The sequence below is a fragment of the Typopeltis vanoorti genome, chromosome 9 (assembly GCF_054136105.1).
Source record: "Typopeltis vanoorti isolate ZY-2024b chromosome 9, IOZ_Tvanoo_1.0, whole genome shotgun sequence".
NCBI classification, from domain to species: domain Eukaryota; kingdom Metazoa; phylum Arthropoda; class Arachnida; order Uropygi; family Thelyphonidae; genus Typopeltis; species Typopeltis vanoorti.
The window spans coordinates 45,451,969-45,468,796 of NC_143557.1; the positions used below are offsets into that span (position 1 = coordinate 45,451,969).

A 16,828-nucleotide genomic window follows, 5' to 3' on the forward strand; every position below is an offset into this window, starting at 1 on the left:
AGGTAACTGGTTCTTGGTAAAGTAGAGGAACTTTGCCCTAGTCATCAATGCAAGAAATGGAAGAGAAGAGTGATGCAGAAAGTTGGCCTTGTCTTTGGGTGAAGTGGCTATGGTACCATCTTGATGTGAGAGTGGTGGCAACACATGGCCAACTTTCTGCATCACTCTTCTCTTCCTTAATGGAAGAGAAGAGAAGAGAAGAAAAGAGTGATGCAGAATCCATTGGGTTCAATTTTTGCGGTCAGGGAAAAAGGCTTTACTGCCATTTGGATAGGAGGTGAGTTGGGATGGTTCTTTTATAGCTATTGCGAGCTGCAATACAAGCAAAATGAGCAGCTAGAGTTCTGATCTTGATCCATGCATGGTATGCTGAGTTTTTTTTCTTGTACTGCCTTGGCACACTTTTTTGAAAACCAAGGCTTAGATGATGGCTGGAAATTTTTGGTGGAATGAAGGACAAAGGCCTTCATTCCTGTGAGGATAATTTCTGTTATATGGTCTGAGCAGATATTTGTATCAGAACTGAAACAGTAGTAGTCAGACCATGGAATGGAGAAGCAGAAGTCATGGAGATTATCCCATTTGGCATCCTTTTAGTGTCAAAGGAACAGGGGACTAAGAACTGTTGGGTTAAGGTTGTTCCATGGCAAGGAGATCTACTTTTATGAGATTGTGGTCAGAGTTACCAAGAAGAGAACTGACATCCATAGCATATATTGAGAGGGAATTTGTTAAAAAGAGATCGTGTTGGCAGAATGGAGGATGTTGTGAGGTATTCTGGTGGGGAGATTGATGATTTGTGTCAGGTTGTTGCTAATGGCAAATACTACCTCAGCATGAATGGGTGGAACAGTTTGCAAAAGGAAGTGCAGCGAGTGCTTTGTCAGTGGATGAGTTCAGAGAAAGTGCAAAAGGTATTATGTAAAAAAAGTGGTTAGTGCAGCTCTTGAACACAAGTCTTCTTTGACTGTGTAGATGCTCGAGAAAATAATAATTAATAGAATGAGAGTAAGAGAGAGAGAGAGAGAGAGATGGAGGAAAGGTTGGCAAAGCTGGTTTGATCCCCAGAATGGCTGGTGGAAGACTCAGAGTAAGACCAAGATCTAGGTGAAATGATGCAGTCAGCAGTGTCTTGGAGATTGAAATATAAGATATGACAATATTGGAGTCACGACAAATAGGAAATTAGTAGCAATATAAACTTACTCATGAAGTATTATTATCATGGTATTCTGTACATTCCTTGAGAATACATATGACAATTTTGATGATAATGATTTTCAATGCTAAAAAACTTACTGGACTGCATTGCAGTAAAGTCTTATATATACACATACCAACAAATGAATTAAAAACATTTATGCAGACGTACGTAAACGTCACTTACATATGTCAGTAATTGTCATCGATGTTGATCACAATGGGAAAAACAAAGGATCTTTCGAAGTTTGATAAAGGGCTTATTATGGGCTCCCATCTAGCTGGAGCCATAATTTTGAAAACAGTACAGCTAACTAGTTTCTCAAAAGGTGATATATCCCAGGTGTTTAACTTGGAAAAATAATCCACATTGCTTGTCTAAGCAATGTGGATTATTTACCTGTAGTCTTAAAAGTCTGTCAAGAATGAGATATCGGCGTCATCTGAGAAGGCATGTACAGATAAACAGAACTTCAGTGAATGTAACAATTGACAGAAGCGTTTAATGAAGGCAGTTGCTGATTTCACAGAATTATGTGCAGGGAATTGAAGAGGATCAGTATAGGCAATATATATATATATATATATATCATCATCATCATCATCAATTTCCTGATATGTGCCCTCAAGGGGTGTTCAGGATAAATAAATATATATATATAAATATATCAGGGGTGAATATTCCAGGTGTGCTAGGTGCGCAGTGCTCATCCACGAAATATCAGTATCACCGATATTATATTTTTGCATTTATTCAAATTAAAGACTCGCCCAATTGTTTGCAGACTTCGTGCAATTCCTAAAATTGAACACAATATACTGTATTAATGCTTCATTGTCCTCTTCACAAGGATAATAAAGCATTAGTGCTTCATAAACATTGCACCACATTCGCGTTAATAGTCCGGGTATGCTTTCAAAATGCATACGCCTTTGAGACATTTGAAAAGATATAAAGAGGGTGCAGCATGTCAAATTCCTAGCTTTGTATTATTTTTAAACCACTGAGAAGGCATGACTAGATGAGCTTAAATTTTGAGCTCACTCAGCACCTAGTGTCTGTGATTGGTTATTGTGTCAACCAATCCAATTGAACGTTGTCACTTGTTGAGCACTTTTTGTATCCGATGTATATTACAAACAGTTGTTATGCATATTTTCTGGAACTGAAAATTTGAAAGTGGATGTTAGCAGAATAATGCTAATTGTTTTTTCTTTTGCTTGTGCAGTATAGCATCTGTTGAGGTTGCAAAGTTTTTAACGGTATGGAGACATTTTTATTCTAGTCTTCGGAAACAACAGACAGTAAAAAATATCTATTCCTGAATAAAAATGAATATTCTGTGTATTATAAGACGTTGTTGATCTACAACAAAATACCAGCATATGTGAGATTGATAAGACAGAACCACTGATACAAAAAAAAAAAAAAAAAAAAAACCAATGAATTTAGGATTCCCGAAGTTATGGATAATTTCTGATAACGATCGGATGTTATGTATACTGAGTCTCAGTAAACAAAATAAAATTCTTGGAAAACTAATCAATTAATTAGTTGATTTTTAATAAAATATGCCGGTCAATTTTTTAATATATGAAATTGTGCTAAAAACTATTAATTCTGAATACTCCCCCCCCCCCCACCACCAAGGATTAAAGATCATTAAAATCGATGTAAAATGAAAATAATGTATTTATAGTTTACATCGACAAATAATTACATAAAAAAAGCTAAAAGACGTTTATTGATGTAATTATTTGTCTTCAAGCTCCCTGCCCCCCCTGGAAAACATGACAGCACACCCAACTGAAATGATCACGCGATGCCACTGATATATACGAATTCAAAGGGTTGTATAAAGCTTAAATCTATTCACATGCTGAACATTATGTCTTTGACAATACAAAAAGAGAATTTTAACATACCTTGTTATGTGGCATGGATTGGCTCCTTCTAGTTTCTGTTGCACAAAATATACTCGTTGTTTTGGATACCAGTTCTTATCAGCTTCAGATTCTACAATGTATAGCAAGATGACTTCATTGTTGCTTATCATTCATGTTACTATTTGACAGTATTAACTCATTAGAGCATATTAGGACAAAACAAACTTCATTTATTAAAAACACTGATATTTCACTGGATTCAACTTACAACTCTGGATCAGAAGATACTTGTCAGAAACACAGTATACAGTGGAAACATTTTACATTTTAATGAAAAGAAACAAGAACTAAAATCCTAGTGAGTAAGTGAGTAAAATTTTTTGTATACCGATTAGAATTCCAGGTAAATTATAATGCAGCCTGCTTGTAAGGAAAGTGCTTCACTATTGCTAATGGCTTTTCAGATTTATCATGGCAATAGTAGTGTGTAATACATATGCATTTTTTGTGCACAATTTTTGAGTGCAACATGTATAAATGGGAAAATGCTGCTGTTTATGTATAGAGGCTGAACAACAGAAAGGAGTGAATATGGGTATGTGGGAATGATAGTTTCCTTTGATGTAGTTTCATTGTTTACAAATATACCACTTCAAGAAACTGTACAGCTTTTACAAGTAGATTTCCCTGTTGTCATCAATTTATTCAAGTTTACTATCAATGCCAGCTATTTTACTTGGCGTAATAAATTATTTCAGCAGATCAGAGGTAGTACCATGATGGGTGTCCTATATCATATGCTCTGACTGATTATTTTAATGAGCATTTAGAGGATCAGATTTCTTATACCATTTCTTCTCAACCTTGCATTTGGCTATGTTTCCTGAATGACATCTCTGCAATCTGGTCTCACTCTGTAACAGAACTAACTCAGTTTTTGGACAAAATTAACTCCTTATATAATTACATCAAGTTCACTATTGAAAGTGAATCTAAAAACAATCTTCCCTTTTTGGATAGTTGAATACACTTTTTGTAACTCTGTTGGCTGGGCTGTGGTTAGCATACCCCATTTCCAGCCAAGAAGCTGTGGGTTCAAATCCTGCCTAGGGCATGGATGTTTGTGACTGTCTTTCACCTTCATAGACAAATATATATCCCAAGATGGAGTGGGTCACCATGGGAAAAGTAGACCTAACCCTCGCACAATGGGAGGGGCCTTCACCCAGCTGTGGAGAAGTTACAGGCTATTTTCATTCAAGAATGAAAATAGCCTGTAACTGTTGGTAATATTGAATTTTCTGTTTATAGGAAGCCATTCTTTATAGGCAAATATATCCATGCACTTCATATCATCATCATACTTCCCAAATAATAGGTATTATCAAAAGCCTTGTACACTGAGCACGTACAATTTGTTCTTCTGAGTCTCTTCTGTTAGAAGAATAAAATAAAATAAAACTTACTCTATTACTCAAGTAATACAGTGAGACCTTGACACAGAAAATATTTCACAATTATCACCCCTCTGCTAGACTGCAATCTGATGTTAAAAGGATCAGCATATATTAAGATAACATTTACATATGGGGAAAAAATAATATATTATTATTATTATTCAACATTTCTCTGTGTAGTTAACATCACAGAAGAATCACAACTTCAATCGTAAACTCAATCTATCTGCATTGTTCCCTCTGAATTACAGTCTTTGACCAGTTTGCTATGTGATCAGATACTGTGGAGTGTATTATGGACTGTTATGCAAGCCCAAAAACTTCACTATCAATATCAGATACATAAATTTAATGCATCTGATGGTGATAAAGTTTTGTTTTTTATGCTACTAGAAAACAGCATAAAAGTAAAACAACTAATTAATAAATGTAAAAGTGGCACTGTGATTTATAGTAGTAAATTTCAGAAAAAATGTAACTGAATCTGCAATTTGATGTATCTGGTCTTATTACATAGGCATCCTTCTTGTCTAAATAAGAAATATAACAGTAGCACGGAACTCTTAATACTATTATTATTTTTGATAAACATTCATGGATTAAACAAACTTATCATAGGATAATTTCATTAAGGTTTCCCGTGCAGGTTCGAATCCTACCGACTGCACCATTTGTAAAGTTTAGTCATTTATATTTTATAGTTTATGATATAGTTTATATTATTATTATTATATGAAGTTAATTTTTTTAGTCTATGTGTTTCCCCTCTTACTTTGTTATTTTCATGATTGCTTGAGCTTGTACAAAATGCCTATATGATATAATCTCTAATTAACATATAATACTATTATTTGACTTTAGTCTTTTCGAAATCTACTTGGCTTTCTCCCCCACTTTCAAGGCCGTAAAATATAGTCTCACACGTGCTAGTATCGTAGACTTTGGAAAAGCCTCTGGCTGGGACCAAATCCGTAATCTATGTTACTATAATTCAAATGTATTAATACTTAAAAATTTATTTTTGTTAACGACTGCACCATTAAGGATTGTGTAAAAGAATGTTCTATCTTTCTTTTACATACAAGAGAATAATTTAGTTAAGCATGTATAATAACCCTTTAATCAATTTTATCTCAAGCAACTCTGAATTACTCAGTCGTGGCTGTTACTTTACTTAAGTCACACAGATTCGATTTGTTTTCATGAGACAGTGCATTGGCTAACAAAGTTCAGGCAAGCTATTCTTCTTCTTCTTTGAGTGCCATCTCCTATCAGAGGTTGGCGACCACCTTGGCAAATTTTGAGCGATCCTCAGCCACCCTAAACGGTCCCTCAGAGCTCATGCCAGTCCACTGTCTGATGTCTGCCAGCCGAGATTTTCTTCATCTTCCTTGTCCTCTTCTTCCAATTTATCTTCCCCTTTATAAGCAATTGAAGTATTTTATATTTTTCATTACGAAGTAGGTAACCAAGATATGCAGTTTTCCTTCTTTTTATGGTATCTAAAAGTTCACGTGATTTCCCAATTTGTTCCAGTACTTCCTGATTGGACGTTTTTGCTGTCCATGGGATTTTTAACATTCGTCTGTATAACCACATCTCAAAGGCTTCAAGTTTTTTTTAGTGATGTTGTCTAAGGTCCAAGTTTCTGCACCGTACAACAGTATAGACTATACATAGCATTTAACCATGCGTACTCTAAGCTCTAAGTTTAAGTTGCGGTTACACAGTGTTGATTTCATCAGGAGAAAATGTTTTCTTGCCATTTCAATTCTAACTTTTATTTCCATTTCTGGATTGCATTCTTCATTTAACCAGCATCCGAGATATTTAAACTTTGTCACTCTTTCTATTCGTTTCCCCATTTAAAGAAAGTGGTGAATTAAGAATTGGTTTCTTGCTTATAACCATGAATTTAGTTTTGGTGATATTTATTTTTAATCCCATTTTTTCACTCTCTTCATTCACTAGTTCCAGAAGATTTTGAAGATCCTGAATATTGTGAGCCAGGAGAGCTGTGTCATCAGCATATCGGATGTTACTCATGATTTCACAATTTACATTAATCCCTTCCTCTCTTCCTTTTAAGATTTTTTGAAACATGGCTTCTGAGCATATGTTAAAAATAAGAGGTGACAGCATACATCTTGCCTTACTCCTTGTTTGACGTTAATGGGGTCTGTAATAATGTCATCAACTTGAACAGATGCCTTTTAGTTCCAACATAAGTTTCGAATGATCCTGATGTCTTTACCATCTAATCCAATTCTCTTTAATAGTGCAATCATTTTAGTATGTTGGACTTTATCAAATGCTTTCTCAAAGTCAATGAAGCAAATGAATACTTCCTTGTTTTGATCGATACATTTTTGGAATAAGATTTGAGAGCAGAAAAGAGCCTCTCTCGTTCCCAAACTGTTTCTAAAGCCAAACTGGGTATCACTGATGGTGTCTTCACATTTTCTGTATATTCTTTTTTAAATTATTTTCAGGAACATTTTGAGAATATGACTCATTAGGCTGATCATTCTATAGTCATTGCAAGTTTTCACATTTGCTTTTTTAGGGAGCATGATGAAGGTCGACTGTAACCAGTCTTGTGAGAATATGATTGTATCGTAGACCTTATTAAATAGCTTTACTAATATAGCAATGTTGTCACCTTCTAATAACTTTACTATTTCTGCTGGTATTCTATCAGGGCCTAAGGCTTTACCATTTTTAGCTGAGTTCAGAGCACATTCTACCTCTGATCTTAGAATGCATGGACCATTCATCTATTCATAAGTATTTTCTGGGTTTTGTCTGTTATCAGAAAAGAGTTCTTCTACATATTTCATCCTTTCTTGTATTATGTCATCTTTTTCTGATATTATTTCTCCCTTTTTGTTTCGAAGGACACATAGTTGTTTTTTCTTAAATAAACCTGAGGTCTCTTTCAGCTTTTTGTGTGGATTAAAACTGTCATGCTTTTCTTGTAGAATTTCAATTTCTCTACATTTTTCATTCATCCAGATTTCATTTGCTTCTTTGATCTTGCCTTTAATAATTTTTTGAACCTCTTTATATTTTGCTGGACTGTGATTTTTATATAATCTGCATTGATTCATGAGAGAAAGAATTTCATCAGTTATCCAACCTTTCTTTTTTACTGCTCTATCAGGACACAAGGTATTGGTACATTTCTCTATGAAGACATATTTTAATTTGTCCCATGATTCATCAACCCTCATGATGTCATCCTTCTTGGTAAGTGCTATCTCTTGATTCAGATCTTGACTCAATTTGTTTCTTATCACTGGATTTTTTAACTTTCTTAAATTAAACCTTTTTTGTCGATGTCTCTGAAGTATAGCTTTCAGTCTAATTTTTAACACTGTCACCAGTAGATTATGATCAGAAGCAATATCAGCACTAGGATAGGTTTTTGCTGATTAATTAACAAGCAAGCTATTAACAAAACCAAATATGTTTATTCTAAGACAATAAATATATAAGGGAAATAGGACATATCATGTGTCTGATTCTCCATACATTCATTAAAATGAATGTATGGAGAATCACTTAAAGCATTAGACAGAAATTATTCACACTCAACTTATTAAACACCGTGGATGGATTTTTTGCACACATAACCTTACTCTCATTACAAACAATAAAATGCAAAATTATACTAAACATGTTCTAAGCATTATATAACACAAGCACTATTCAAGATTACAATATTCTATATTACACATTCAAACTGACTTTTGGCTTTCTGACCTCTTCAACACATTAGTTAAATAGAATTAACATTTATCGTCTGTACACACAATTTAGGCTATTAACATAAAGCAATCTACTTACAAGCTCACTATATCATGTACAGTCCTGAATCCAAAAGGGTTAAGGGTGAATTCTGCTGGCTCCTTTCTTTTTCAAGCACAATGGCTGTGATTGGGCACTATCCAGCGGTTGTCGTCTAGCAAATCCCTTCCTTGTAACTTTTTTTTGTCGATGTTAAGAACTTCGTCAGCTGCTACAAATCAGCATACACGTGGATCGGTACATTTGTTGAAGAATTTCAAGGAAGGATATCTTGTAATACTGGCAGCAAACTCTCCATGATCTCCAGAACTCTTGTTCGCAGGATCGCGACTCTTCCTTCCTCAGAAAGCTTGCTACAGGAACCAAAAAATAAGAGAGAGAGTCCTTTTGCCCATCAATCTCCACCTTTTATGTCATTGGCCATCCCTCCAAAAAAATTCCCGGATTTACTGGAAGCGCCCTTATCACCCACACTTATGTTAGGTTTTGGTGGCAAAACTCATAATCCTTTGAGTTTTGCCACCAAATGATCCTTATGAATCATGATGACATTTCATAATGTCATAACATCACACCTTCAGGTATGTTTCCTGCAAGCAGAAGCATACTGGTTTATACTTCTGAAGATAGCTTTGGTGTCATTGATGTTTTGTCGGAATCCACAACAATTCCATTGTAGGAATTGGTGGTATCATCTGGCTTCCTATATTGAGAGGTTTTGTTTTCATTAGTCTCAGATTCTTCTTCTTTGAGATCTGTTGATGGCCAGTGTCCATCATTTCTTCTTCTTCTGGAAAAATATCCAAGACATTGTTGAATTTGACTCACTCTACGGTACTTGCTATATTAAAAGTTTTATTTTACTGTGAAGGAATGCAGGTATCCATGCTATCTATTGAAGGCTCTGAAGGGATGTGTCTCTGATCCTGTGTTCCATTATTGATTTGCTCAAAGACAGCAAGCAAGTCATATCATTCAAGGATGTTGCAGTTGTTGAAAGGCAGGATTGACATATATGTCAACATCTCTACTGACACGTTCTTCACAGTTGATTTCTCAGTATATAATAGAGATTAGAAGAGGTTGCCACTTTTGTGGTATAGTGACCCTTTGCCTTCTGATAAGTAATGCATTGCTATGTTTTTAATTTTTGGATCTCCTTTTATGTCCTTCCACCTTTGTCTGCACTCAGGAACATGCTGGATGGTCTCCATCACAGTTCAAGCATTTTGCTTTTAGTCTTTATTCTCATCACCTTTACTGCCACATCAGACACAGATGGCAAAGTCATGACAGGCAGTTTGAAAATTACTATATTTCTGATATTTAAAGCAGAACAAAGGATTTGGGATGTAGAACCTTAATCGACAATTAAAATAACATAACCTGCTTTCATAGTATGGTTGATCCTTACTTACCATAGTTGGTAAGTAACGATGATGCTCCTGGTGAGAACTAGGTGTCCCTCCTACATATGAAGATTCTTCTTATGTCACTCCTTGCTCCTTGAGTTCAGAGATCTCCTCATCAGGAACAATGAATTGGTCCCCATTCTGATATTTCATCTCTAGGAAAGTTTAGTTTTGTTGGGGTTACAGTTACAGACTTACTGTAACTGAGATGTTGAATCAGTAATTTTTTAGACTGTGACTTGTGTTGCTTCAATAAGAATATCTCCTGAACAAAACTTCTTTAAAAATTTCAAAGATATGCCAACCATTCAAACTCTTCCAACTTCTTGGGTAAAGAAGGGTGACATTTTCCAAGTGAACAGTGCCCTCTTGAATGCAAAATTAAGAAAAGTGGTGTATTTGTAGCAGCTTCTGATGTTTTTTGTTTCTTATTTTGGTTTTCTGATGATGATTCTATGGCTTCTTAACCTGGTTGGGGTTTGTTGAGGGCTTGTGATAATCAAAAGGGCATGAAAAATTATTCATTTCTCAGGAGGAGTTTGGTTCAGTGCCAGAGCTTCTTACCCACTACTGAGCCATACATGCATGCTCAATCTCTGGTAAGCAATGACTACACTTGGGAGTTGAACTACTATAGACACAATGCTGGCATCACAGGGAGCTTTGGGCCCTGTCCCCAGATCATGAAGAAGGAGACTTACTGCAACACCATCAACTTTTGCAGGCAAGCCCACTAGCTGAATGATCCTGGTCATTCCATCCAGGATGGCCCATCTTGCCAAAACAGAGGCCAAAGTAGTGCATGACTACCAGGATCCATGTTTCTGGATGTCTACAGGATGCACTGCATGGCAAACACAGCGGAGAAGTGTTGGATGCCAGTGATGGTTGTCTGGAAGACTAATAAGTAAAAAAGACTCAGGAGAAGCAGAATAAAGAATACAGGAAGAAAAGCAGAGAAAAAAATAAGAATGAAAAACGGCAAGTACCATTATTGAAGGTCCCCCCTCCACCATGAACACGTGCCTCAGATGGAGGGGAGATGTTGTTGGATGAGCACGACCTCCTATATTAAAATCAACAGAATTTGTTATTATGATGATCATTTACAGATACTGAAATAACTCAACATATACAAAAATAAATAAATAAAGCAAATAGTAATTTTTACCTGAGAAAGCCATTCCTGCTTCCTTTTGTTTCAAAGCATTTTTCTGGAAATGGAATCATGTTTTTTAAGTTTTTGCTATTAATAATACAACAATAAATTAAATATGTAACCACAATGCTTATATTTCCATATAATGAATATATAATAACCATTACTATATAGTGAATATTAACACCAGATCTCCATAGCATCAAAAGCTCACTGCAAGAGGTTCTGTGTTGCATGTGCATGTACACACTCACACAGTTCATCAAACCATGACTTTAAACATAAGACTATATTTACATTTTAAAAAAAGTATAAAGCTTTACAGTTACTGTAGGGAGAGATAGTAAATTATACATGATAATAAAAATGCACTTGCTATAACATACTACTGAAAAAGTTCAAACCTAACCCCCCCAAGACATGATTCTATTCTATTTCCTACAGTAAAGTAATTCTGTGATTCCAACTAGAGTTCTTTAACTTGACTGAGCATTGTATATTCTGCTTTTTACTCTCATTTTACAGAAGTGTGGGCAAACAAAAACTTTCACATGAAACATCTTCATCACAACCAGGCTGTCTCTATACAGAGAGCAATTGATTTGATATCAGGTTGTCCTAGTATCCTGTAACGCATTGCAGATTTCCTTTTTGAAAATTTGATGCCATTTTATTAAAGCCAGACCCCCATGGAGTCGCTCATTGTGGAAGGTACACACCATCATACACAAAGCTCATCAAACTGTGCTATCCCCATTCACCACACCCTTAGGCAATGCATTCCATTCACCAACTACCCTCCATGCAAAGAACCTGCTCCTCAAGCCTTTACTCACACATTCTTTATACAGTTTCCAGGGATGGCCTCTTGTTTTACTTCCCCTCTCCCATTCTACGAAAAATTTCTTGCACATTAACTTGGTGACAACCTCTGATCAACTTATATGTCTCAATCATATTCCCTCTTATTTATTCATGAGGCTTCGAAAATTACATTCCATCAACCTTTCTTCATAATCTAACTTCCAAGGACAGTTATCACCTTTGTGAATCATCTTTGGACCTTTCTAAGATATCCTCATCACCATGAAAACCGGGTGACCAAATCTGTGCACAATAATCCATTTGAAGATTGATGAAGGCTTTATAAAATGGAACCATTACCTGTTTGTTTCTGCATGTTAAGGCTCTGCATCATTATTATAATCTGATGTGACGACTTCACAACTTGCACAATTTGGCCTCTGAACTCCAGGCTCTTGTCCACCACCACCACCAATCCCAGATCTCTCATTTCTGCAATTGACTCACATTAGTACTTACCCAAGGGTAAGCAAAGTTTACTTGTGAAGATACTTCATGAGTAAACTTTGTTTGTATTTGGGTAAGGATTAAAACTATAATATACTTTCCTGTCAAGTATAATATACAGTAAGGCCCTGCCTTATGATGCTTCAATTGATGATCTGCATGTACAACAATTTTCAATTATGGGCTATGTTCATTCATATAACAGATAAGCTCTGCAGAAGCTTCGAGGAAGAAAGCAGAAATGCCATCCATCCATCCAAACAAACAAATTATTATTCTTATTAAGAGAGACCTCCAGAGAGTCAGGGATTCATCGAGGAAGGCCACATACTACACGCACCAGTTATCATACTTATTCTTGAAGTCATTCATACTGCTTGCACATACTACATCCAATGGCAATCCCTTCTGATCATGCACCACCCTATGAGAAAAAATCTAGTCCTCAGCCCTTCTTTATTAGCAGAATTCATTCTCAACTTCTAAGGATCCCTTCTTGTCCTTTCCCCACCCTCCATGAAATGAAAAATTCTATCAACTGAGATCCTGTATGATCCTTTCAGAAGTTTGTACGTCTCAATCATATCAATCCTCTTTCTCCTATGCACCTGTTTCTGTTCTCTGTAGGTCCCTAGGTTTCTGTCGTCGAGCAGCAGTTAGTTGATCGTGTCAGGTATGCAGAAGCTTCGGGTGGCTATTCCGTAGTGATTATTATACTTATATGTTAAGTAGTTTGTTTGGCCATGGTCTTGTTATCTGATATCCTGTCAGGCTATGCGACAAGTCATTTGGGATCGTGCACATAAGGTTGCATCACACAGGAGCAAATTCTCCATGCTTGCTGCGCAAGCTCATTACTTGAGAAAGAAGTAATATTTATTTGTTAATAAATGCATGCATTTATAAGCATTCCATTTAGGCTTTTATTTTTGTAGATAGAAGACGTCTTAAGCTTGCGCATGGCAATAATTGAACTTTGCATTGTGTATCGAAGGCCAATGCTTGCTCATCTAGTCAGAGCTACATTGGCTTGCTCGGTTGTGGGAGCTTCCAGGCACTCGCTGCAGCACTGTGATTTCATGCACGTGCATAGCCATTTCCGCTCCCTTCACGTCGTCTTAAACACAGGCCATACACAGTTAAAGTAGCTCTAGCCAGTGAGCTTCAGCCAGCCTTTTAAGTATGCATGTTGCTTGGGAAAATTAAGTTTAAACTAACTTTTTATGATGATGTTATTGATCAGTTCATAAAGATGAACCGTAGGATAGAATTTGTATTCAAGTAGTTAAATTGAAAAAGATAGAATATCATTTGTAAAATAAATGTTGTATTTGTATGAATAAATGTACATAAATTTCTAAATATATAGTTTTAAATGGTCAGTAATTCATTATTCCGCTAATCAGACTTCAATCACACCTCTCACTCCCTGAATGATAACAAGAGAAAGCGTGAATTTCAAGACCAGCATTCGTCCCTGGCGTCACGTAAAAAGGCTGACTCCAAATAGAGGGATAAGGCACAAGAGAAGGAAGAAGAAGAAGAGGAGGTCTTGTTAACTGATATGGACTTTGCAGTAGTATAAGTGTTTCACCTTAAATATTTTGTATTTTGTTATGGTTGCCTGTATAAGTGTGGTGTTCTCTTTATGTCCAGAATATCAGTTTTACTATTTTATTTTGCAACAATTATAATCTTAAAATGTTTTCACATAATGCTTTATAAATATTTTTATGTGTGCCTGAGCAATATCGTTTATTCGATATAGTTTGCTGTGTAGATAATTTGTATGGCTATTCCAACTTTGATGAGCATTAAAGTTAAAGTGAAGTGCGAGATAACATGTTGTTTATGCCTGTGTGATGGTTGTGGTTTTAGAATCAGTGCTTTGTGTATAGGAGGATGGATGTCAGATAGTGAGATATTTAGTTTCTATGGATAGGGTCTGGGGGTTTTTGAATATCATTAGCTTTGTTTTTTCAGGGTTTATATATATATATATATATATATGCAATTTTCAGTTAGCCAGTTCGTGATCAGATTGATGTTGTGTTGCATATTCTTGTAAGCTATATTCTCGCTGGTGTGAATGGATACTATGGCCGTATCATCTGCATATTGGAAGATGTTACTTTTTAGGAGAAGATGGTTAATATCATGTGTGTGTATATGTTAAACAGAATGTGAGAAAGAACAGCTCCTTGTGGTACTCCACAGGTTATCAGTACCTCTTTGCTGGTCCTATATATGTGATGTGCTTTCTGTTTTTCATGTATGGTTTGGACCATTAAAGTAAACGACCACTGATTCCGATATGTGTTAGTTTGTTCAACAAGATTTTGTGTGTTAGTGTCTTAAACACTTTTGTTAGATCAATAAAAACAACTAATACTATTCTGTTTTTATCTAACAGTGTTTATTAGGTCTGTGAAATCTTCCAGGAGTGTTGCAGCTCCTTTATTTTTTTGAAAACCATATTATGTTTTTGGGATGATTTAGAATTTTTCAATGTATGTGGAGAGTTTGCGATACACAGTGTGCTCCATGATTTGGTTGATTACAGACAATGTGGCAATGGATCCGTAATTACTTATGTTTCTTTTTCAATGTTTATGTATGGGAGTGATTAATACAGTCTTTATCTTTAGTGTTTTAGGTATGTGCCCTGGTTTTGAAGATTTTATTTAACCGTTTTAGTATAACTGGTATACTAACATTAGTTAGTTAGTTGAGTGTTTTTGAGGTCTTCTGGTCTGATTCCATCTATTCCTGGTCCTTTATTAGGGTTAATTTGATTAATTGCAAGTGACAGTTCTTCTTTAGCTACTGTGGGGAACTGCATTGACTGGGTTGCTCGTGGTCAGGTACAAGACAACTGGGCGACGGTCAAGTGGGCGATGGAATAAAAGATCAAATATGCAATTCTATTCTGTTGATTTATTACCAGGTAAATTTAAATAATATTTTATTGAGTTAAGTTAAAAGAACGGTATAACCATAAAATTTGAAAAATCTTGCTTATAATTAAGTTTATTTTTATTGTGTAGAATTACAAATTGTATAGAAGTTATATTGAAATTTCCCATACAAAAAATTAGTCAGCTAGTTAATAAATATTTATATTATATATTTTCGTTTATATCATATATCAAAATTTGTAGGATTATTTAGGAAAGAGATGGTTAAAAAGAGTGGTTCCGAAAATGATTTAAAAATGAAAAGGTATAATTGCACAATATTAAAATAAAGAAAAAACACAGCTTTTTAATTCATTTATTAATATTATTTTGTAATTAACAAACATATTTACACATGTTACATATATACATTACAACAAAAAAAGTATATGAAATTCAAAATAATTTTTTAAAATTTATTAATTCATATTATAGTTATATGCAATACCACATAAATATTCTATTATATTTTCCCTATCATAATTAACTTTTTCAAAATTCTTTGGTCAGCTTCATCGTAACGTCTACGTTTGTGCTGATGTTGAAAACCTGCTACTGCTCTTTCATAATCAACATCATATGTTTTTTGAATTTTTTGTAGTCGATTTATAAAAATCCATAAATTTGGATGACTTGCACTGCTGCAAAAGCTCAATTGCAGTTTTTGATAACAGGCATCTGCAAAATTATTTGTCCTATCGCTTCCATTTATTGTTCTTTGGTACACAGACCAAATGGTTCAAGGAAAAATCGGTGGAGCCCTGGTTCTATTATTTCTTAGATGACCTATGTATGTGTTCGTAAACCATTCTAAAATTGGTTCAAATTCAATGGATAACTCAAGTTCAGAAATAGTGTAAATAATATCTTGTTCTGGAACAAAAAGCAAGTAAAGTGATCATGTTTGAATTTAAAGCGAATTGCACATCATAATTACATCTGGTTAAAAGACTGCATGAAACTAAATGCTTACGAAGATTTTGTACGAGATGAAATAAGCACCCATTTATGTTAGCTTGTGGAAATACTATATGTAAAACTTGATATGAATGGCAATTTCAAAATCAACATTTATATTTTTGGGATCTAGTAATGGCCACATTTCATGTATCATATAAAATAATTTTGTGTATGTTTCAAGAGTATTATTAGGTAGTAAACAATATAAAACAGGGAAAACAGAACCTCCATCCTTTCTAGCCAAAATAACAAAAATTTGAGCAAAAAAAGGGAAAAAAAGTAAAAATGTGCCATCTGTAAATAATCCATTCATGCTTTGGCTCCACACTGCATGGCTTTCACGAAAACCAAAAATTAATATTCTCTTGGTCGACCTGTTCTGATCCAGAATCAGCCAATAAAAAACATTCAAATTGTTATGGACTGAATTCATAATTTAAGTATTCTTCAGGAATAATTATTGTTTCCCTAGAATCAGGATTAATTGGGGCTTTTACATTTTTTAATCTTCTTCTTTGAATATTTCTGCACAGACTGCTATGATTTGGAAGCATTCCTTCTACTGCGGAAGAAACATTTTGTAGAACTTGAGTTCTGATTTGTGATGGGTTGCTCATTGTTGTATCCGCAAAATTTTTGGCTGTTGTACTAACTTCCTTGCATTATTACTCTGGC

At 35.0% G+C, this 16,828-nt stretch overlaps 1 protein-coding gene across 3 annotated transcripts in view; it reads right to left on the reverse strand.

Moving 5' to 3' along the window:
* LOC150103013 (DNA-dependent protein kinase catalytic subunit-like) overlaps window positions 1-16,828 on the reverse strand; it is an 847,149-nt gene that overhangs the window by 12,383 nt on the left and 817,938 nt on the right. For all 3 annotated transcript variants that reach the window (XM_090397444.1, XM_090397443.1, XM_090397442.1), the window contains 2 exons: window positions 10,938-10,980; window positions 3,127-3,217 (listed from right to left, as the gene is read on the reverse strand). In XM_090397444.1, the coding sequence (XP_090253570.1) occupies window positions 3,127-3,217; window positions 10,938-10,980 (134 nt within the window). The remainder of the gene's footprint in view (window positions 1-3,126; window positions 3,218-10,937; window positions 10,981-16,828) is intronic.